Source organism: Anas acuta, chromosome 22 (genome assembly GCF_963932015.1).
Source record: "Anas acuta chromosome 22, bAnaAcu1.1, whole genome shotgun sequence".
In the NCBI taxonomy this organism is placed as follows: domain Eukaryota; kingdom Metazoa; phylum Chordata; class Aves; order Anseriformes; family Anatidae; genus Anas; species Anas acuta.
In genome coordinates this window covers 7,197,544-7,212,541 of record NC_089000.1, presented here as the reverse complement: position 1 = coordinate 7,212,541, position 14,998 = coordinate 7,197,544, and the positions used below count along the sequence as shown (strand labels likewise).

Below are 14,998 nucleotides of genomic sequence, written 5' to 3'. Positions count from 1 at the left end.
TACACCGCTGGCTGCAGGCGTGGGGTCAGCAGGCATGAGCACAGGGATCCCAGCACGGTGGCTGCCTGTGCGCTGGGATCCCGCAGCACTCAGCAGGGTGCTGAGCCCAGGGCTCACCTTGCCGGCAGGTCGGGCCCATGTACCCGTGGAGGCAGCGGCACTGCCCGTTCCTGGCGCTGCACTGGGAGCTGTGGGGGGCGCAGGAGCAGCCGAGGGCGCAGTCGGGGCCGTACTTGTTCGCTGGGCACTCTGCAGGGACAGAGGCACTCAGGGTGCGGAGGGCTCAGCCGGGTCCTGCTGAGCCAGATGGCAGCAGCGTTCCCCACCCAGCCACGCACAGGGCTTGCCGTGGTGGTGGAGAGGAACACAAGGCAGCAGCTTTCTGCCTCAACCACCTCCCAGCCTGCCCCCAGCTCTGCTGAGCCAGGACAGCGGCCGAGCCCAGTAGGGTGCTCCTGCTGCACTGCAGCCTCAGCCTTTTGAAATTAGGTGAGTTAATGCAAGGGGACTGTAGGCTGGCACCTGTTTGTGTTCAAATCTGGCTACAAACAGAGGCTGACGGGGTGGATATCTTTGTTCAGATGCCTTCTTACTTCCCAAGAGGATGCACACCAAGTAGGAAGGACTTCAGCTCCAGCAAAGGGTGCCTGCATCCATCTTAGGCCTGTCCTTCTGCCTGCTGGCAATGCCCCGATGCCTTCCCCCCCCCCCTCACCTTCCCAAGCTGTGCCTAACCTCACCTGAGCCGCACTTGGGGCCAGTTTTCCCCGGGGGACAGAGGCAGCGCCCCGTGGCCGGGTCGCAGGTCGCGTTCCCTACGCAGTCGCAGAGCTGCCGGCATCCGTCCCCGTGCGTCCCTTCCTCGCAGCCTGTTTGGGGAGAGGGGACGGGGCAGGGACGTGCTGCCCACCTGCACCCGGGGCTGCTGCCGATTTTGGGGGGCACAGCGGGCGGGCGGTACCTGCCTGGCAGCGCTGGCCACGCACACCCGCGGGGCAGCGGCAGCGGCCGGTGGCGGGGTCGCAGGCAGCGCCGTGCTCGCAGTCGCAGTGCTGCTGGCAGCCGGCCCCGTGGAAACCCGGGGGGCAACCTGGGGGGGAGAGCTCGTTAGCGAGCACAGACACGGGCTTGGCTGTAGATGGCCTCTGCAGCAAAGCCTTGGGCTGGAAGCAGTGAGCTTGGCTCTTCGCGAAGCACCGACTGGCTCGGGTGTCTGGCACGCAGGCTGCGCGGTGCTGCGCGTTCCCAGCTGAGCAGCACCCTGCAGCCCACGGCCTCAGAAGTGGGGTTCCTTGGGAGCACTCCGGGAGGGCTCACTGTGAACACAAGGAGAGGGAGGAAAGGAAAGGCAGGGCAAGTCCCCCCCACCTTCACCCCGCCGTCCTGCTCTGCAGACCACCCTCAGAAACCACAGCCACAAAGCCGCAGGTGATCCCCCCGGCGCAGCTCACCGTGCTCGCAGAGGGGCCCGTAGTGTCCCGGGGGGCAGCGGCAGGCCCCCGTCGTGGGGTCGCAGGAGGCGTTGTGCCGGCAGGAGCAGTGCAGCTGGCAGTCGGCGCCGTACCTTCCCGGTGGGCACGCTGCAGGGGGGCACCGGGGCGGCTCAGAGGGGCCAGCAGGCACACAGAGCCAGGTGCTGAGCCAGCTCAGCGCTTCCCAGCTGGCACAGGACCATGCCTGCAGAGCTGGGTTACCTAATTCACAGGATTTCCCAGTCCATCCGAGCCCACAGGAGCAGGACCCGTCGGTGGCATTGCACAGCCCCCCGTTCTGGCAGGAGCAGGTCTGCTGGCAGCCCTCCCCATAGCGCTGCTCCGGGCAGCCTGTGGGACCAAGGGACGGTGGTGGCACACGGGCAGCAGCGTCCAGGAGGGAAGCAGAGGTGTTGGGACAGGGAAATGGGTTCCTGCTCAGGATTTTTCCCCCTGCAGCTCGCGTTTACCTTGCTCACAAGTGGGACCGACTCTTCCCGGCGGGCAAAGGCAGTCTCCAGTGACGTGGTGGCAGGTGGCCCCTTCCCCACAGGCACACACGTGCGCACAGTCTTGGCCGTAGTGGCCGGCGGGGCAGGCTGGCAGGAGGAAGACCTTTACCTGCCTTCATCAAACCCATGGGCCACGTGTGCAGGCCAAAAGGCCAACACTTGGCTGTGCTGCATGAGCAGAACTTTTCTCCTGCAGGTGGGCCAGTGCAGGAGCACCACTGGACCACCATTCGCCCCCTGCTGAGGCAGCCCCTGGGGCCCCCCATTCCCCCCAGCACTCACCGATGCTGCAGTCGGCACCGACGTAGCCCGGCGGGCAGTGGCAGGTCCCCGTGGTGCGCTCACACCTGGCTCCATTCTGGCACTCACACGACTGCTCACAGCTGGGCCCGTACCAGCCCTCGGGGCACTCTGCACAAACAGAAACAATCGCACCAGTGCCTGGCAGGGCGACAAGAAATGCACCGCAAGGCGATGTGCCGAGCACGGTGGCTGCTCCTGTGCAGCAGGGCGCAAAGCTGACCCAGCAAAGCACCTCAGAGCAGCCCCGGGGCAGCCGTGGCCAGCCCCACAGGGACCCCACGAAGCACGGGGCAGGACACAGTGGCCTCACCCAGCTGGCAGGACGGCCCGTGGTAGCCTGGGGCGCAGACGCAGGCGCCGGTGACAGGGTGGCAATCCTGGGTGGCTCCCGCGCACTGACAGCTCTGGCTGCAGCTCTCCCCGAAGGTGCCGGGTGGGCAGGCTGCGAGAGAGGACAGCAAGGCAACACGGGCACAGTTAGTGCCCCACCTGCCCCAAGAGGCTTGGGCTTTCCTTTTTTCTATTTTTAAACCCAAGATTTAAACAGGCTCCCATGGCAGTGGATGTTTTCTGGCACACGGGAAGCAAAGGGAGGTGGTGCTCAGCATGCCAACTGCTCCCTGATGCCAGGAACCTGTTGCAATGCCAGCCCTACCTACCCTGCTCAAATTCCTGCAGCCCTCCATCCCGCCACACAAAGACATCACAAACACACCCCCGTCCCCCAGCGAGGAATGTGCTCACATGCTCCCGTCTCTTCCAGACTTGCTTGTACCCACAGGAGCCCATTTTAACACTGCTTTATCACTAATCCTCTGGACAAATACATGGCTCTGATTTCCCGCTCGGCTCCTTGTACTTTGCTAAGATTCAGTGGGCACGCGCCCAGCTGCCAAAATGGGAGTTGCTCTTTGGCAAAGCTCACTGGTGGTGTGTTTTTTTTCCTTTTTTTTTTTTTTTTGTTTTCTTTTTAATTATTTTAAGTATCAATTCCACAACCCATCATGCTCCCCAAACCCATCAAAAGTTTGCTCCCTTCCTACGTTTCTCGCATGCTGCTCCCGTGAATCCCGGCGGGCAGGCACAGCGCCCGCTGACGTGGTCGCAGGGCGCTCCCGGGGGGCAGGCGCAGCGGCCGGCGCAGCTCTTCCCGAAGGACCCAGGCAGGCAGGCTGCGGGGACACAGGGGGGTGCCAGGCTCACAACTGGACCTCGTGTTAATGCCTGGAAGCGTCAGCTCAGAGGCCCCAGTGCAAAATTTAATTAAAGGTTTAGTGTGCTGCAGTGCCGGCCTGCTGAGAAACGCCCGAGATGATTTCCTCCTAAAGGAGTCGGGATGCTGAGTGCTGACGGGGACGAAGCTCCGCTCCGTGCCAGGAGCTGGGGTTGTTGTGGGAGCCCTGGGCGATGCCGCTCTCACCTTTCTCGCAGCGCCGGCCCCTCCAGCCGCGGGGACAGTCACAAGCACCCGTGATGTGGTGGCACGGCACCGCGTCCCCACAGGCACAGCGCTCCTCGCAGCGCGCCCCGAACAGCCCCTCCGGACAAGCTTAGGGATGCAAACACAGCAGAGACAAATCAGGCACCAGGGGACAGAGAGGGGCATCAGCCAGCCCGATGCACCCAAGGAAGGGAAATCTTGAGCAAAGCAAACTGCTTTTTGTGCACTCTTATGCTTAAACCGACGTGAAAAGTCTCTTTTTAACCATGCCAAATGTTTGGGAAGTGTTACGGCTGGTACTGCTTGGGGATGGTTGGGTGCCAGCCATGCGTTGTCAGTCACAGCTGCGATCATTTGGGTTTGCTGCTGCTCCTGTCCTCGCAGGAGGACCCAAAGCAGCTGCAGAACAGCGCATCTGCAGTACCAGCGCCATCCAGAAGTCAGCACTGCAGGTGCAAAAATCTGTGCACTCGGTTTTCACTTCTTTTTCATGAATGAATGCAAAAAAAAAAAAAAAAAAAATCAGCAATGTCAAAACTGGCTGCTTGTCCCTGCACGGGCTGAGTTTGCAGAGGTGGCTGTGGGGAGCGGGGCTGCACGGCACACAGCTGGCATTTGCACCATCATGTGTTTTGAAATGTGGCTGATTAGGAGGGCAAAGAGAGGATTTGAGCTTCTTTTTTAAAAATCACATAATTGCAGATGGGCTTTCTTTATTCATTTTTATCTGAAAGAAAACCTAGAAGTCTGACTGAGGGTGAGCTCGGTGCCCACTCCAAATGATGACACCCTCCCAAGTTATGGAACCCACCTCAAACCCCAACACTTACCCCAAAACCCCGACACCCACCCCAAAGCCCTGACACCCACCCCAAAGCCCCGACACCCACCCTAAAACCTCAACATCCCCCCGCAATCCCTCTGGGGCGTGCAGAACCCCAGCCCTCAGGTCTACCCCTCGCAGCCCCCGGTTCCCAGCCCCTCTCTGCAGCCCCCCAGCGCTCCCCCTGCAGCCCCCACTCACGGCTCTCGCAGGCGGTGCCGGTCCATCCAGCAGGGCAGAGGCAGTGCCCGCGGTGGTCGCAGAGCCCCCCATGCTGGCAGGCACAGCGCTGCCCGCAGCCAGCCCCGTGCCGCCCCTCGGCACAGGCTGGAAGAGAGCACAGGGCAGAGCCGTCACCCTGTGCACGTTGTCCCTTCAACACCAGCCCCAAGGGGTCCGGCTGGTGGTGGCACCCATCCCTTGGTGCTGCTGGCTGTGTCCTTACCCAGCTCGCAGGCCAGCCCTGTCCAGCCCGCGGGGCAGGCGCAGTGCCCCGTGGCGGGGTCGCACGTCCCCCCGTTCTGGCACAGGCAGCGCTCGCGGCAGCGCATCCCGTAGAAACCCTGCGGGCATGCTGAGGGGAAACCAAGGCAAAAGCCAAGTCAGAAAACAGCCCTGACTGCACGCCAAGGGCAAACCCCAGCCTTCTGAGCGGTAGGTGGGCATGAAATGAAGCTGCTGCTGCTTGCCATGAGCCTGCCTAGCTCCCCACATGAAGCCATTTGGTATTTTAACCTGCTCAGGTTGGAGACATCGCAGGGCCTAAGTGGAAACGGGACTGAAAAACCCCCAGACCTGAAGCCAAACCCCAAACACACCCTTCTTCCCCCAAACTAGCTCAGGTGATGCTGAGCTCATCTTCCAGACCTTGATAGCGCCGGTACTTGGCAGCAAAAATCCATTTCACCACACGAATAGCTGCTCTCACGCACAATTTCACTGAGCCCCGCCTGAAGGCATTGCTGCCAGGGCGATGTTCGGGGCACATTGGGTGAGGGCGACCTCTTGGCTTCTGTCTTGTGACAGCATCGCTAAGGTTATGGTCTTGCAATCTTGCCTTATCTGTCTCTTATTTTTTGTAGCTGCTACTCCACTGAAAGCTCCAGCTCAGGCAGAGAAATGGCACTTTTATCACCCGCGGGGAGGTGGCCGCGGGAGCGTTACCTTGCTGGCACGTGGGGCCCGTCCACCCGGCCGCGCACAGGCAGCGGCCGCTGACGTGGTCGCAGGTGGCGTTGTTGGAGCAGCGGCACGGCTGGCTGCAGTCCTCGCCGTACCTGTCCTCCTGGCACGCTTCGGGGGATCAGAAGCAGGCACAAGAGTTAACACCGGTGTGAATTACGGCGCCAAGGCTCCTGCTAATGGTCATCTGGGGGAAGAACTGGAGACGGGACTGACCAAAGGGGGTGGTGGCTGCTTTGGGCCACTCGTGGGGCTGGGTTTTGTGGTGTTACACAGAGAAATAACATGTGTGGATGACATTCAAACACCTGGGCACTGTGGTTATCCATAACGTTACCACATTTATCTGCTAGGGAACCGTTCTGCAAGGTGCCTGAGCCCTCACTATGTTCAGGACGTGCTCAGCCCCCCAAACAGGGGACGTCTGCCAAAAGAGCCCCCCCGAGGATCTGCTTCAGGTAAACCCAGGTCCAAAGAATCCTTGAATTGTTTTAGTCCACAAAGCCTGGATAAAGTGTGTAAGAACAGAGCCCCTTCAGAGATTTTTGGCATCCCCTCCCTGAGTCCCAGCGGATGCGGCACAGGACAGCGCCCGTCCTGGCACGGGGATCTTTGGGTGCACGTGAAAACTGCTGCAGGAGTGACAAGGGCTTGGCCAGCATCTCAGTGCCTCTCTCGGGGCCTGGGATAATGCGAGTTATGTAGGGCACGGGATGGTTCAGGGCACGCTCTCCGTTTGGCAGGGCTATTCTTAGCACAAAAACACAATCGGAAGGACACGAACTAGAACATGCCTCCGAGAGGGAAGCCAGCAGGGCGGCGGGGGGCTGCTGTGTCTGCTGACAATCTCCTTCCTCCCTTGCAGAAAGATTTAAATGTGGTTCTTCATGCCCTGAGCACAAGCGACTGTGCTTATTCGTCACGCCTGATGCCAGAGCAACAGCAAAGCTGCGTGCATCCCACAAAAAAAAAAAAAAAAAAAAAAAAAAAAAAAAAAAAAAGTGTCCACTTTATTTTCTGCTTTTATTTTTGTGTTTCCCTCTCATGTTCGGGTCATCAGTGCCAACACGTCATGAAAAAAAATTGCAGAATATTCCGTGCAGTGAGAATTTCTTCCAGGGTGTTTACCTTTGGTTGTGTACTTTTGTCAGCAGTTTCAACTAAACACATGCAGATAGGAAATGCATGTGCACAAGCACACACGCACACACGTATTTGTAGCTGAGGCCACGCACACTGCGGGCTGCACAGCTCCAGGATCCTCTCTGACACTGCTCTGGGTGAGGAGCAAAGCCAGTTCCTACTGACGGACACCCTGAACCTGATGTCTGGGAACTGCATTGCTGAATTTATGGGTTTTGGTCCAAATACTTCTGAGCCACCCAGAATTGACTTCCACACAGAGACCTGACCCTATGCTCGCTGTGCTCTAGCAGCACAGGGGATGGCCAGGGCTCCAAGTACGGGGCCATGGGGACACCTCCTGTGGCCATGGGACACTTACTGTGGCCGCAGCGGGGACCGGTCCAGCCGGGAGGGCAGTGGCACTGCCCCGTGACGTGGTCACAGCTGGCTCCGTTCAGGCATTCGCAGGCTTCCCGGCACTCGATGCCATAAAATCCATCTGGGCAGGCTGTGGAAGACACAAGAGAAAAGTCCCAGGAGGTCTCCATGCAAGGGACCGGGGGCTGTGGGAGCCTCCAGCAGCTCGCAGCCCCCGGGGTGGGTACGTACGGTGCTCGCAGAAGGTCCCCCGCCAGCCCGAGCTGCAGGTGCACGCCCCGCTGACGTGGTCGCACGCAGCCCCGTGCTCGCACTGACACCGGTGTCGGCAGCTGGCCCCGAACCACCCTTCTGGGCACCCTAGGAGGCAAAAGCAAATGGCATTGAGGAGCCCGGGAGCTGTGCTAAGCAGGGAACTCAGGCTGGGAACGGGACGACAGGATCTGGCCACTGCTTTTCTCTAATCAGGGGGCTCCACCCTGCTCCTCACAGCCGTGTACCCACGGCACCCCGCCACCCACTGGCACAGCACCACGGAGAGCCACGGGGACTGCCCTTCTGCCCCCAAACACCTCCCGTAGTGCCCACCCTACACCTCCCCAAAGCCCCCAAACCCCCCAAACCCAAACCCGTGCCCTGTGCCCCAGCAGCTCTCTGGCTGCACTCACGCTCCTCGCAGCGGACACCGGTGTACCCGGCATCGCAGGCGCAGCGCCCCGTCACCGCGTCGCAGCTCCCGTCGCTGCCGCTGCAGTTGCAGGCGTTGGCACAGCCGGGACCCCAACGACCCCCATCACAGGCTGCAACGGGAGGAGCACGGCCTCAGAGCCAGCCCTCGTGCAGCCCCTCGGTGGGGAAGGGCATGGGAACAGCTCTTCTCCCCTCTTGGGGTTTTATCCCCTTGCTTAAAAGAGAAGGCAGCAGGGCTAATAAAGGGCTAACGGGGCTGTGGGTCTGCAGCAGACGCTGAGGGGACTGAGGGAGTGATGCTGCATGAGTGTGGGATTGCCGTGATCGATCCTTGGTGTTTTTACAAGTGATGGGCAGTGAGCAGAGGGCACCCTACCTCTCTGGCAGTCATGGCCCGTCCAGCCGGGCGCGCAGCTGCAGGTCCCCGTCACAGGATGGCAATGCCCCTCGTTCCCGCAGCTGCAGCTCAGCTGGCAGGCAGGGCCGTACCAGCCGGGCGGACACACTGCCAAGGCAGAGACACGAACAGCAAACCTGCTGTGAGCCTGGGGCACGGCACTCGCTGCCACCCCCCCAGCACTCAGCACCGTGAGCCCGGCACTCACCGTCCTGGCAGCGGCTGCCGGTGAAGCCCGGAGGACACACGCACGCTCCCGTGGCGGGGTCACAGCTGCCGTTGTTGGCACACTCGGGACACAGCTCCTGGCAGCCGAGGCCCCAGTGGCCTTCGGGGCAGGCTGCAGCAGAGGCAGAGGGAGCACGGGCGGCTCAGCACCGGCACCAAGCAGCGTGGGCAGGGCGAGAGCTGCCAGCGGGAGGCAGGAGCCAGCACAACAGGACCACGGCGTGGTCCGAGCACCCCAGGGGCACGCCAGGAGAGGTGCTGCTAACCAAAGGGCTGCAAAGTCTGGGGGCAAGGGGCTGGGACCTACAGCAGAGGGGTAGGGGTGAAATGGATGGTTCCTTGCGCACGGCAGTGGGTTCCCTGTCTTGTTTGTACCCAGGCTTTATGCAACGCTCATGCTCTGGTTTGGGAGCACACAGCTAGGAGTAAGGACAACACTGTCCCGTTTGTGTTATAAACAGCACGGGAGTCCTCAGCAAGTGCTGGTCTGACCTCACGCCAGGGTTCTCATGTCAATTTTTGGATTCACATCTACTGCTGGGGAGCCACCACCGCTCCTTGCTAGGCAATGGTGTTTCTGGCCAAGCGCCCTCAGAGCCGCTGTCACTCTGCTCGCGCTTCCAAGAGCCGCCTTCAGCTGCGCAGGAGACTCAAACTGCTACAGACTGATAAAGGCAGGGCAGGACACCTCGTCTGAGTGCTGCGGGGCCTGGAGTCAGCTCGGGCTGCATGGGGAGCGCCGTGCACACGTGCTTTCGCTGCTCAGTCGGGCTATTACGAGCAGGACATCCATACAGGACTAATAACTTCCAGCTGCTGTAATGCTACATGAGAGCATAGAAGCTTTTCATTTAAGATTCTCTCGTTTTCCAGCAGTTGAAGGATAATTTGGGGAAGGCAATTAAAAAATCCACAACTGTAAAGAGAGATTCCTTGCCTATGTTAAGGACTGCAATAACTGAAAATATCTCTGTCGTTTTTATTGCACTTTGTTTGCTTTGTTGGAGCTGAAGGCAGCTCCGACAACAGAGCTAAGCTGAGGCTATTGTTCAAGACTTAGCATCAAAAGTTGCATTTTTTTCTAAATTTCCATGGCGATGGTCCTAATCGTATTAGATGTTTTTAAAATGAATTTTACCAGAAGAAAACCAACAGCCCTACACCTGAGCCCCGGGCTCAGCGCCTTGGCTCCTGTCACCTCCTCACCTTGGGCACAGTCGTGTCCCGTCCAGCCCGCCGAGCACACGCACTCCCCGGTGGCGCGGTCGCAGGGCGCCCCGCTGCAGGAGCAGAGCAGCAGGCAGCCAGATCCGAACCTGCCCTCTGGACACTCTGCATTGGAAACAGGAGTGGGAGAACCGTGGGTTACCGAGGTGTGGTTGTGGAGGGAACATTCACAGGCAGCCAGCAGCCAGAAGCTCTGGGTGCTGCGAGAGATCCGCTCCCCAGCGCCTGACCTCCCTGCCAAGCAGCCTGGCACAGCGGGTACACTGGTGCAAAGCAGTAAAGAAGGAGCATCCTCACCCAGGGGAGCAGTAAGCGCTTGTCCTTCTTGCTGCTGCCAGTGCTAGAGAGATGCTGCTGGCAGGAGAAAGCTCTGTTTGCTCTCTGCCCAGCGATACAGTCAGCAGCTAAACGCACGCAGGCTGAGGGTCTCGGGCCCAGAGATGCTGCAAACCTAGCTGAGCCCCCCCAGGCACTCCGTGCTTGCAGTCCTTTTCGCTTTCTGAAGCCAATGTTTCAAAAGGTTCTGGCAGATACAAATGCACCAGCATTCATAATTAATGGAGGAAAAAGCACACGAGCTTGTAGATTTCAAGTGACACAGTGGAGTTTTTGTTATTCCTGCTCTGTGCTAATTGATGGCAGATGTTTGTCTTCACCCTTTAATCATTTCCAGATCCGAACAACAGCCAAAAGCCTACTATTTCTATACAAATATTTGTGTTATTTCCTGTGACTCCCCCCTACAGGCTCAAGCTCCTTTCTTATTCTTTTTAAAAATATCCCTGGCCGAACGCGCCGAGCCCTGGCGAGCTGCGGCTGCGCGGGCACCGAGCGTCCCGCCACGTGGAGGACCTGGACCAGGGGCTTCCAGGCTGCTGCAGGGCCCCCAGCATCTCCCCTCCTTCGTCTGGCCATGTTCTGCAGAGGGAAAGCCTGTCTATGGAAGGGGTGACATTAATGGTCAGAAAATGAGACCTAGAGGAGGATTCACCTGCAGCACCATCGCTGTGCCTGCTCTGTGTTACGCACCAGGCCCTGCAGCAACGCCAACGAGCCCAGAAGAAGGAGGACCAAGCCCAACCCTGCCTTCACCAGGGCCAGGCAGCTTGGGCAGGGTGGCTCCTGCTCCCCGTCCCTCCCCATCACACGTTCAGCTGCACAGTGCTTCCTTTCTGCCACTGCTTTTCTTAAACCAGGCGCCAAGCTGCCCCATTCCTCAGGATGAGGACATCAGGGAGGGAGAGCAAACTGCAGGCATGCGGCTTAGCAAGAGAAACAGTTCACTGTCATTTGGTTTGAACAAAGAACAGAGAACCAAGACTGATATTACCACAAGTAAAACTTGTTTTGTTTCCTCGGAACTGCTCATGAGGATCTGCAGCTTTTGCTTGGACCAGCAGAACAGCTATGTTCTATCAGCCGCGGTGTTGTGCAAGATAATCACATGCTGGTAACTTAATTAGGCTAATAGTTATAATTTCTGGGTTGGGTGTGGATGGAATGTTTGGGCAAATCTCAGTGCAGAAACTCCTGGGATGCTCGGATCAAAACTCAAACGCTGAACAGCAGCTCCTGGGTGCAGCGAGTCTTCTCGCAGTGCAGCACGTTGGACGCTGCAGGAGCCCAGCTTTGCACGTTTTTGGTTGGCTCCCACCAGCTGAAGTGTGATTGAGAAGGAAGGAACCTCATGAGATGGAAGCACAGTTTTCAGTGGCTGCTCAGCTCCGAGGCTGGCACAAGCCATTATTTTCCAGGAACTGCGTTCGTGCTTTGTAATCATCACCTCAACTTTCACACCAATGACTCATTGCCTTGAGGTGCACTCAGACACCTTTGCAGGAAGAACACCAAGCTCTCTGACAGCCCACCTATCTCCCAGGATCTTAAAAATCTGCTCCCTCCGTGCTATACTGCACGCCTGGAGCTGTGTAGTTCAGTTATCACACTGCCAACTGGCCTTATGTGATGAGCAGAGAGCTGCTCTGGAGGGTTCATACAGAGGCAGAAGTTTAAATCCTAATGTGAATGAAGAATAAAATTTTCTTTCACACTTGCAGATCAAATAGAACTTCAATATGGGATAGAGAACAGAACGGAAAATATGATACTGTTCTCCTGGGGATTGATTGCCTGGAAGCAAAAAGACATCAAAGGGAGGAAAAAAAAGATAGCTAGATAACTATCACCTTCATCTGCAAAAGCAGAGATGCCCAAGTGGCAGGATAAAGTGAGACCTTGTTCTTTTCTGAATAAGGATCATTATGCCTGAGAATTCCCGTTTCCCTGCTCTTCAGAGATCACAGGGTTTTCATAAAGACCTGCGAGTGGCAGCTCTTGTGTCATCTGAAGCCATTTCAAATTTCCACTCACTAGAGCTGGGCTAGGAGGTCTGAAAGTCCGGGCGGAAATGTGCAAGCCCTTTCATGTTGCTTTGCAAAGGAACGGTTTGTGTGTGGGAGGAACACTGGGGGTACACGGCTCCTCGAGAGCGTGCAGGCTGGGGAACCTCGGAGCCCTCCAGCAAGAAGCAGGAGCTTGGGACACGGGTGGTGTGAGAGATGAAACCCCTCCAGCTGTGCCTCTGGAAGGCAGAAAGCCTTCGTAAAAGGAAGGAAGAAGCAAGCAGGAGCTAAGCACTGGGTCCCAGCAGCAGTGTCCGTGTGTCACAGCACAGCAGTGACCACCTGAAGCCAGGAGAGCATCGCTCGTCCAGCAGCAGCACCTCTGTGCTCCTCTGAGCATCATCACACAAAAACAAGCTTACGTTTGCCTTGCAGGGCCCCTGCTCTTCACATGGCCTTACCTTGGTCGCAGTTGTCCCCGTGGTAGCCCTGGGGACACTCCTTCCTGCACTCTCCGGTGACGCGGTCACAGGGCACTTCTGGGGAGCAGCTGCATTTCTTCCTGCAGCCATCTCCGTAGTAGCCAGGGTCACATTCTGTTATCACGGAGAGTGAAAAGGGCTGGTATCAGAGGCAGGGAGAGGCAGCAGCACCCTGCCGAGCCAGCAGCTGGGCACAGCTCCAGCACCTGCTTTTACTGCCAGAATCACTTCCCTCCGATAACAACTTTTGCTCCTAATCGAAGCAGCAAGAGGCAAAAAGGTTCTAGGAGGATGGAAAGCGAGCTGAGCTTTTTCCCAAAGAAATCAGGGGAAAAGAGGCTGTGGGAGGAGGGAGGGAGTGCTCCTGGACAACTCACCCTTCTCGCACCGCGTGCCGTGGTAGCCGGGCTTGCATCGGCAGGAGCCGTCCCTCTTGTCACAGTCCTGCGTGTTCTGCTGCACGCACTGGCACTCCTCGGAGCAGCCGGGGCCAAACGCCCACTTGGGGCAAGCTGGGTGGGGAGGAGGAGGACAGCAAGTGAGCCAAATATCACAGACAGGGGACAGAAACATTGCCACCACCCAGCACTGACCCTTCCAGGGATGGAACCTAAAAGGGCTTCAATCTGGGAATAACACTCATCTCATAAGGAAGGTGTGGACACGCATACCTAGGTGGCAGTACCGCCCGTACAAGCCAGGGTCGCACAGACAGGCGCCGTAAATCCGATGGCAACGACCACGGTTGGCACAGTTGCACTTTTTCCTGCATTGTTTCCCAAAAAATCCTTTAGGGCACCCTGGTGATAAATAAAGAGAGGTTTTCTGGGAGGATGAGGAGATGTGGGTCTGTCACTTTATGTCTATCACATGAAAAACACATCGCAAAACCAGAGCCGTGTGCCGTCAGCAATGAACTAAGTAAAGTGTGCAGCGAGGGTGGAACTGCTTTCTGACCAGAACGTGCCTGTGTCCCTGTGCAACAGGTAATGATAAGAGCGATCAGATTCCCTGCATCAGCTCCAAATTGAGCCTGTCCCTGTGGCATTGCAGCCTGTCTTCCTCGCCTGCCCTTCTGCAGCCACCTGAGGTGTCCCCGGGGCACCCATGGGTGCTGAGCCGTGCTGGGCACCTGGCTGCAGGGCTCCAGGGAGTCCGTATGTGACCAAATAAACCATGAGGCTGTTCCTATCGATAAGCAACAGCAGTGCTTGCATTGCTAAGGGAATACAGGGATTGCTCTTTCTCTTTCATGCTGAAGATCCTAATATTAGAAGCAGATGGCAGACGCTCTGTGTCAGCAGAAAGCTGCAGCCAGCGTCTGGCCGGGCAGCACAAACCTTCCCCTGCGGCTGCAGCGTCAGGCTGAGGAGCAGCAAGTGGGACATCACATCACTTCTTCGCTGCTGGTGTTAACCTTACCTGCCTGGTTTTTCCCTGTACCCCTCAATCACCAGATTATAGAGAGAAGAGGTCTGGGTACCTCCAGCATTTATTTATAGTTTGCCTCAGCCTCCTCCTTCAATAATAGTTTCCATATGCTCTGAACCTTTTGTCTGCAGCCACTTTGTCTGAATCCCTTATTGTCTCACTGCTTCTGTGTTTTTAGACGGTGCTCCCAAGATTTTAATGCTTTGGGGGAGAGAAACACCGAGCAGGGATGGAGCAGGGGATGGAGCAGGGATGCATCGGGATCCCTCAGGCACTGGGATGATCCAGCAGGAATATCTGACAGCAGCAGGGACGGCTGGGCACCCGCTCACCAAATCCCACCAAAGGCCCTACTGACACGTGGAGAGAAGGACGCGCAGAGCCCCGCTGTCCCCCCCTCTGCCCGGGCTCTTACCATCCTCGCAGTGGGGCCCGGCCACGCCGGGTGGGCAGCGGCAGGCGCCGGTGCTGGGCTCGCAGGTGCCCCCATTCTGGCAGCGGCAGGCCTGGCTGCAGCTCCTCCCGAAGGTGCCGGCCGGGCAGGCTGGGGACGGATGGCAGAGGTCAGTGGGGACGTGGGGCTGCTCCCACACCGCCGGAGCAGGGCAGCAAGGGGCTGCGGGCTGGCAGGCGGGGAGCAGGCACAGCTGTTTGTGGCAGCAAGCGTTTCTGCCTTCTTGGGGCAAAAGAGCTAAGAGCAAATGAACTGAGGACGTTGGATGTTCATAACCTCAATTCCTTACTTTGGTTGCAGATATAACCTACCAGCAGGCTGTATCTGGGCCACTAGAAAAGCAGGTTAATTCTTTCTCAAGCACAAGAAGGCTTGCACTTGTGGCAGAAGTTTATGGGAAGAGACACTAAAAGGGTTCTCATTAATACTGTAAATATTTTCTTGGTCTCAGAGAATGCAAAGCCTAATCCACTGGCGGTTGGTTTACATGCAGCCTGACACTAACTCAGAT

General features: G+C 57.9%; 1 protein-coding gene across 3 annotated transcripts in view; it reads right to left on the bottom strand.

Annotated features, from left to right (window-relative positions):
- The window catches only part of MEGF6 (multiple EGF like domains 6), a 73,330-nt gene that overhangs the window by 1,811 nt on the left and 56,521 nt on the right, over window positions 1-14,998 (bottom strand). For all 3 annotated transcript variants that reach the window (XM_068658811.1, XM_068658813.1, XM_068658812.1), the window contains 23 exons: window positions 14,449-14,577; window positions 13,274-13,402; window positions 12,980-13,114; window positions 12,582-12,716; window positions 9,758-9,883; window positions 8,532-8,663; window positions 8,303-8,431; window positions 7,905-8,036; window positions 7,468-7,596; window positions 7,238-7,366; window positions 5,716-5,844; window positions 4,997-5,125; window positions 4,753-4,878; window positions 3,708-3,836; window positions 3,331-3,459; window positions 2,598-2,729; window positions 2,267-2,395; window positions 1,943-2,071; window positions 1,695-1,823; window positions 1,452-1,580; window positions 962-1,090; window positions 741-869; window positions 118-249 (listed from right to left, as the gene is read on the bottom strand). In XM_068658811.1, coding sequence (XP_068514912.1) covers window positions 118-249; window positions 741-869; window positions 962-1,090; window positions 1,452-1,580; window positions 1,695-1,823; window positions 1,943-2,071; window positions 2,267-2,395; window positions 2,598-2,729; window positions 3,331-3,459; window positions 3,708-3,836; window positions 4,753-4,878; window positions 4,997-5,125; window positions 5,716-5,844; window positions 7,238-7,366; window positions 7,468-7,596; window positions 7,905-8,036; window positions 8,303-8,431; window positions 8,532-8,663; window positions 9,758-9,883; window positions 12,582-12,716; window positions 12,980-13,114; window positions 13,274-13,402; window positions 14,449-14,577 — 2,985 coding nt within the window. The remainder of the gene's footprint in view (window positions 1-117; window positions 250-740; window positions 870-961; window positions 1,091-1,451; window positions 1,581-1,694; window positions 1,824-1,942; window positions 2,072-2,266; window positions 2,396-2,597; window positions 2,730-3,330; window positions 3,460-3,707; window positions 3,837-4,752; window positions 4,879-4,996; window positions 5,126-5,715; window positions 5,845-7,237; window positions 7,367-7,467; window positions 7,597-7,904; window positions 8,037-8,302; window positions 8,432-8,531; window positions 8,664-9,757; window positions 9,884-12,581; window positions 12,717-12,979; window positions 13,115-13,273; window positions 13,403-14,448; window positions 14,578-14,998) is intronic.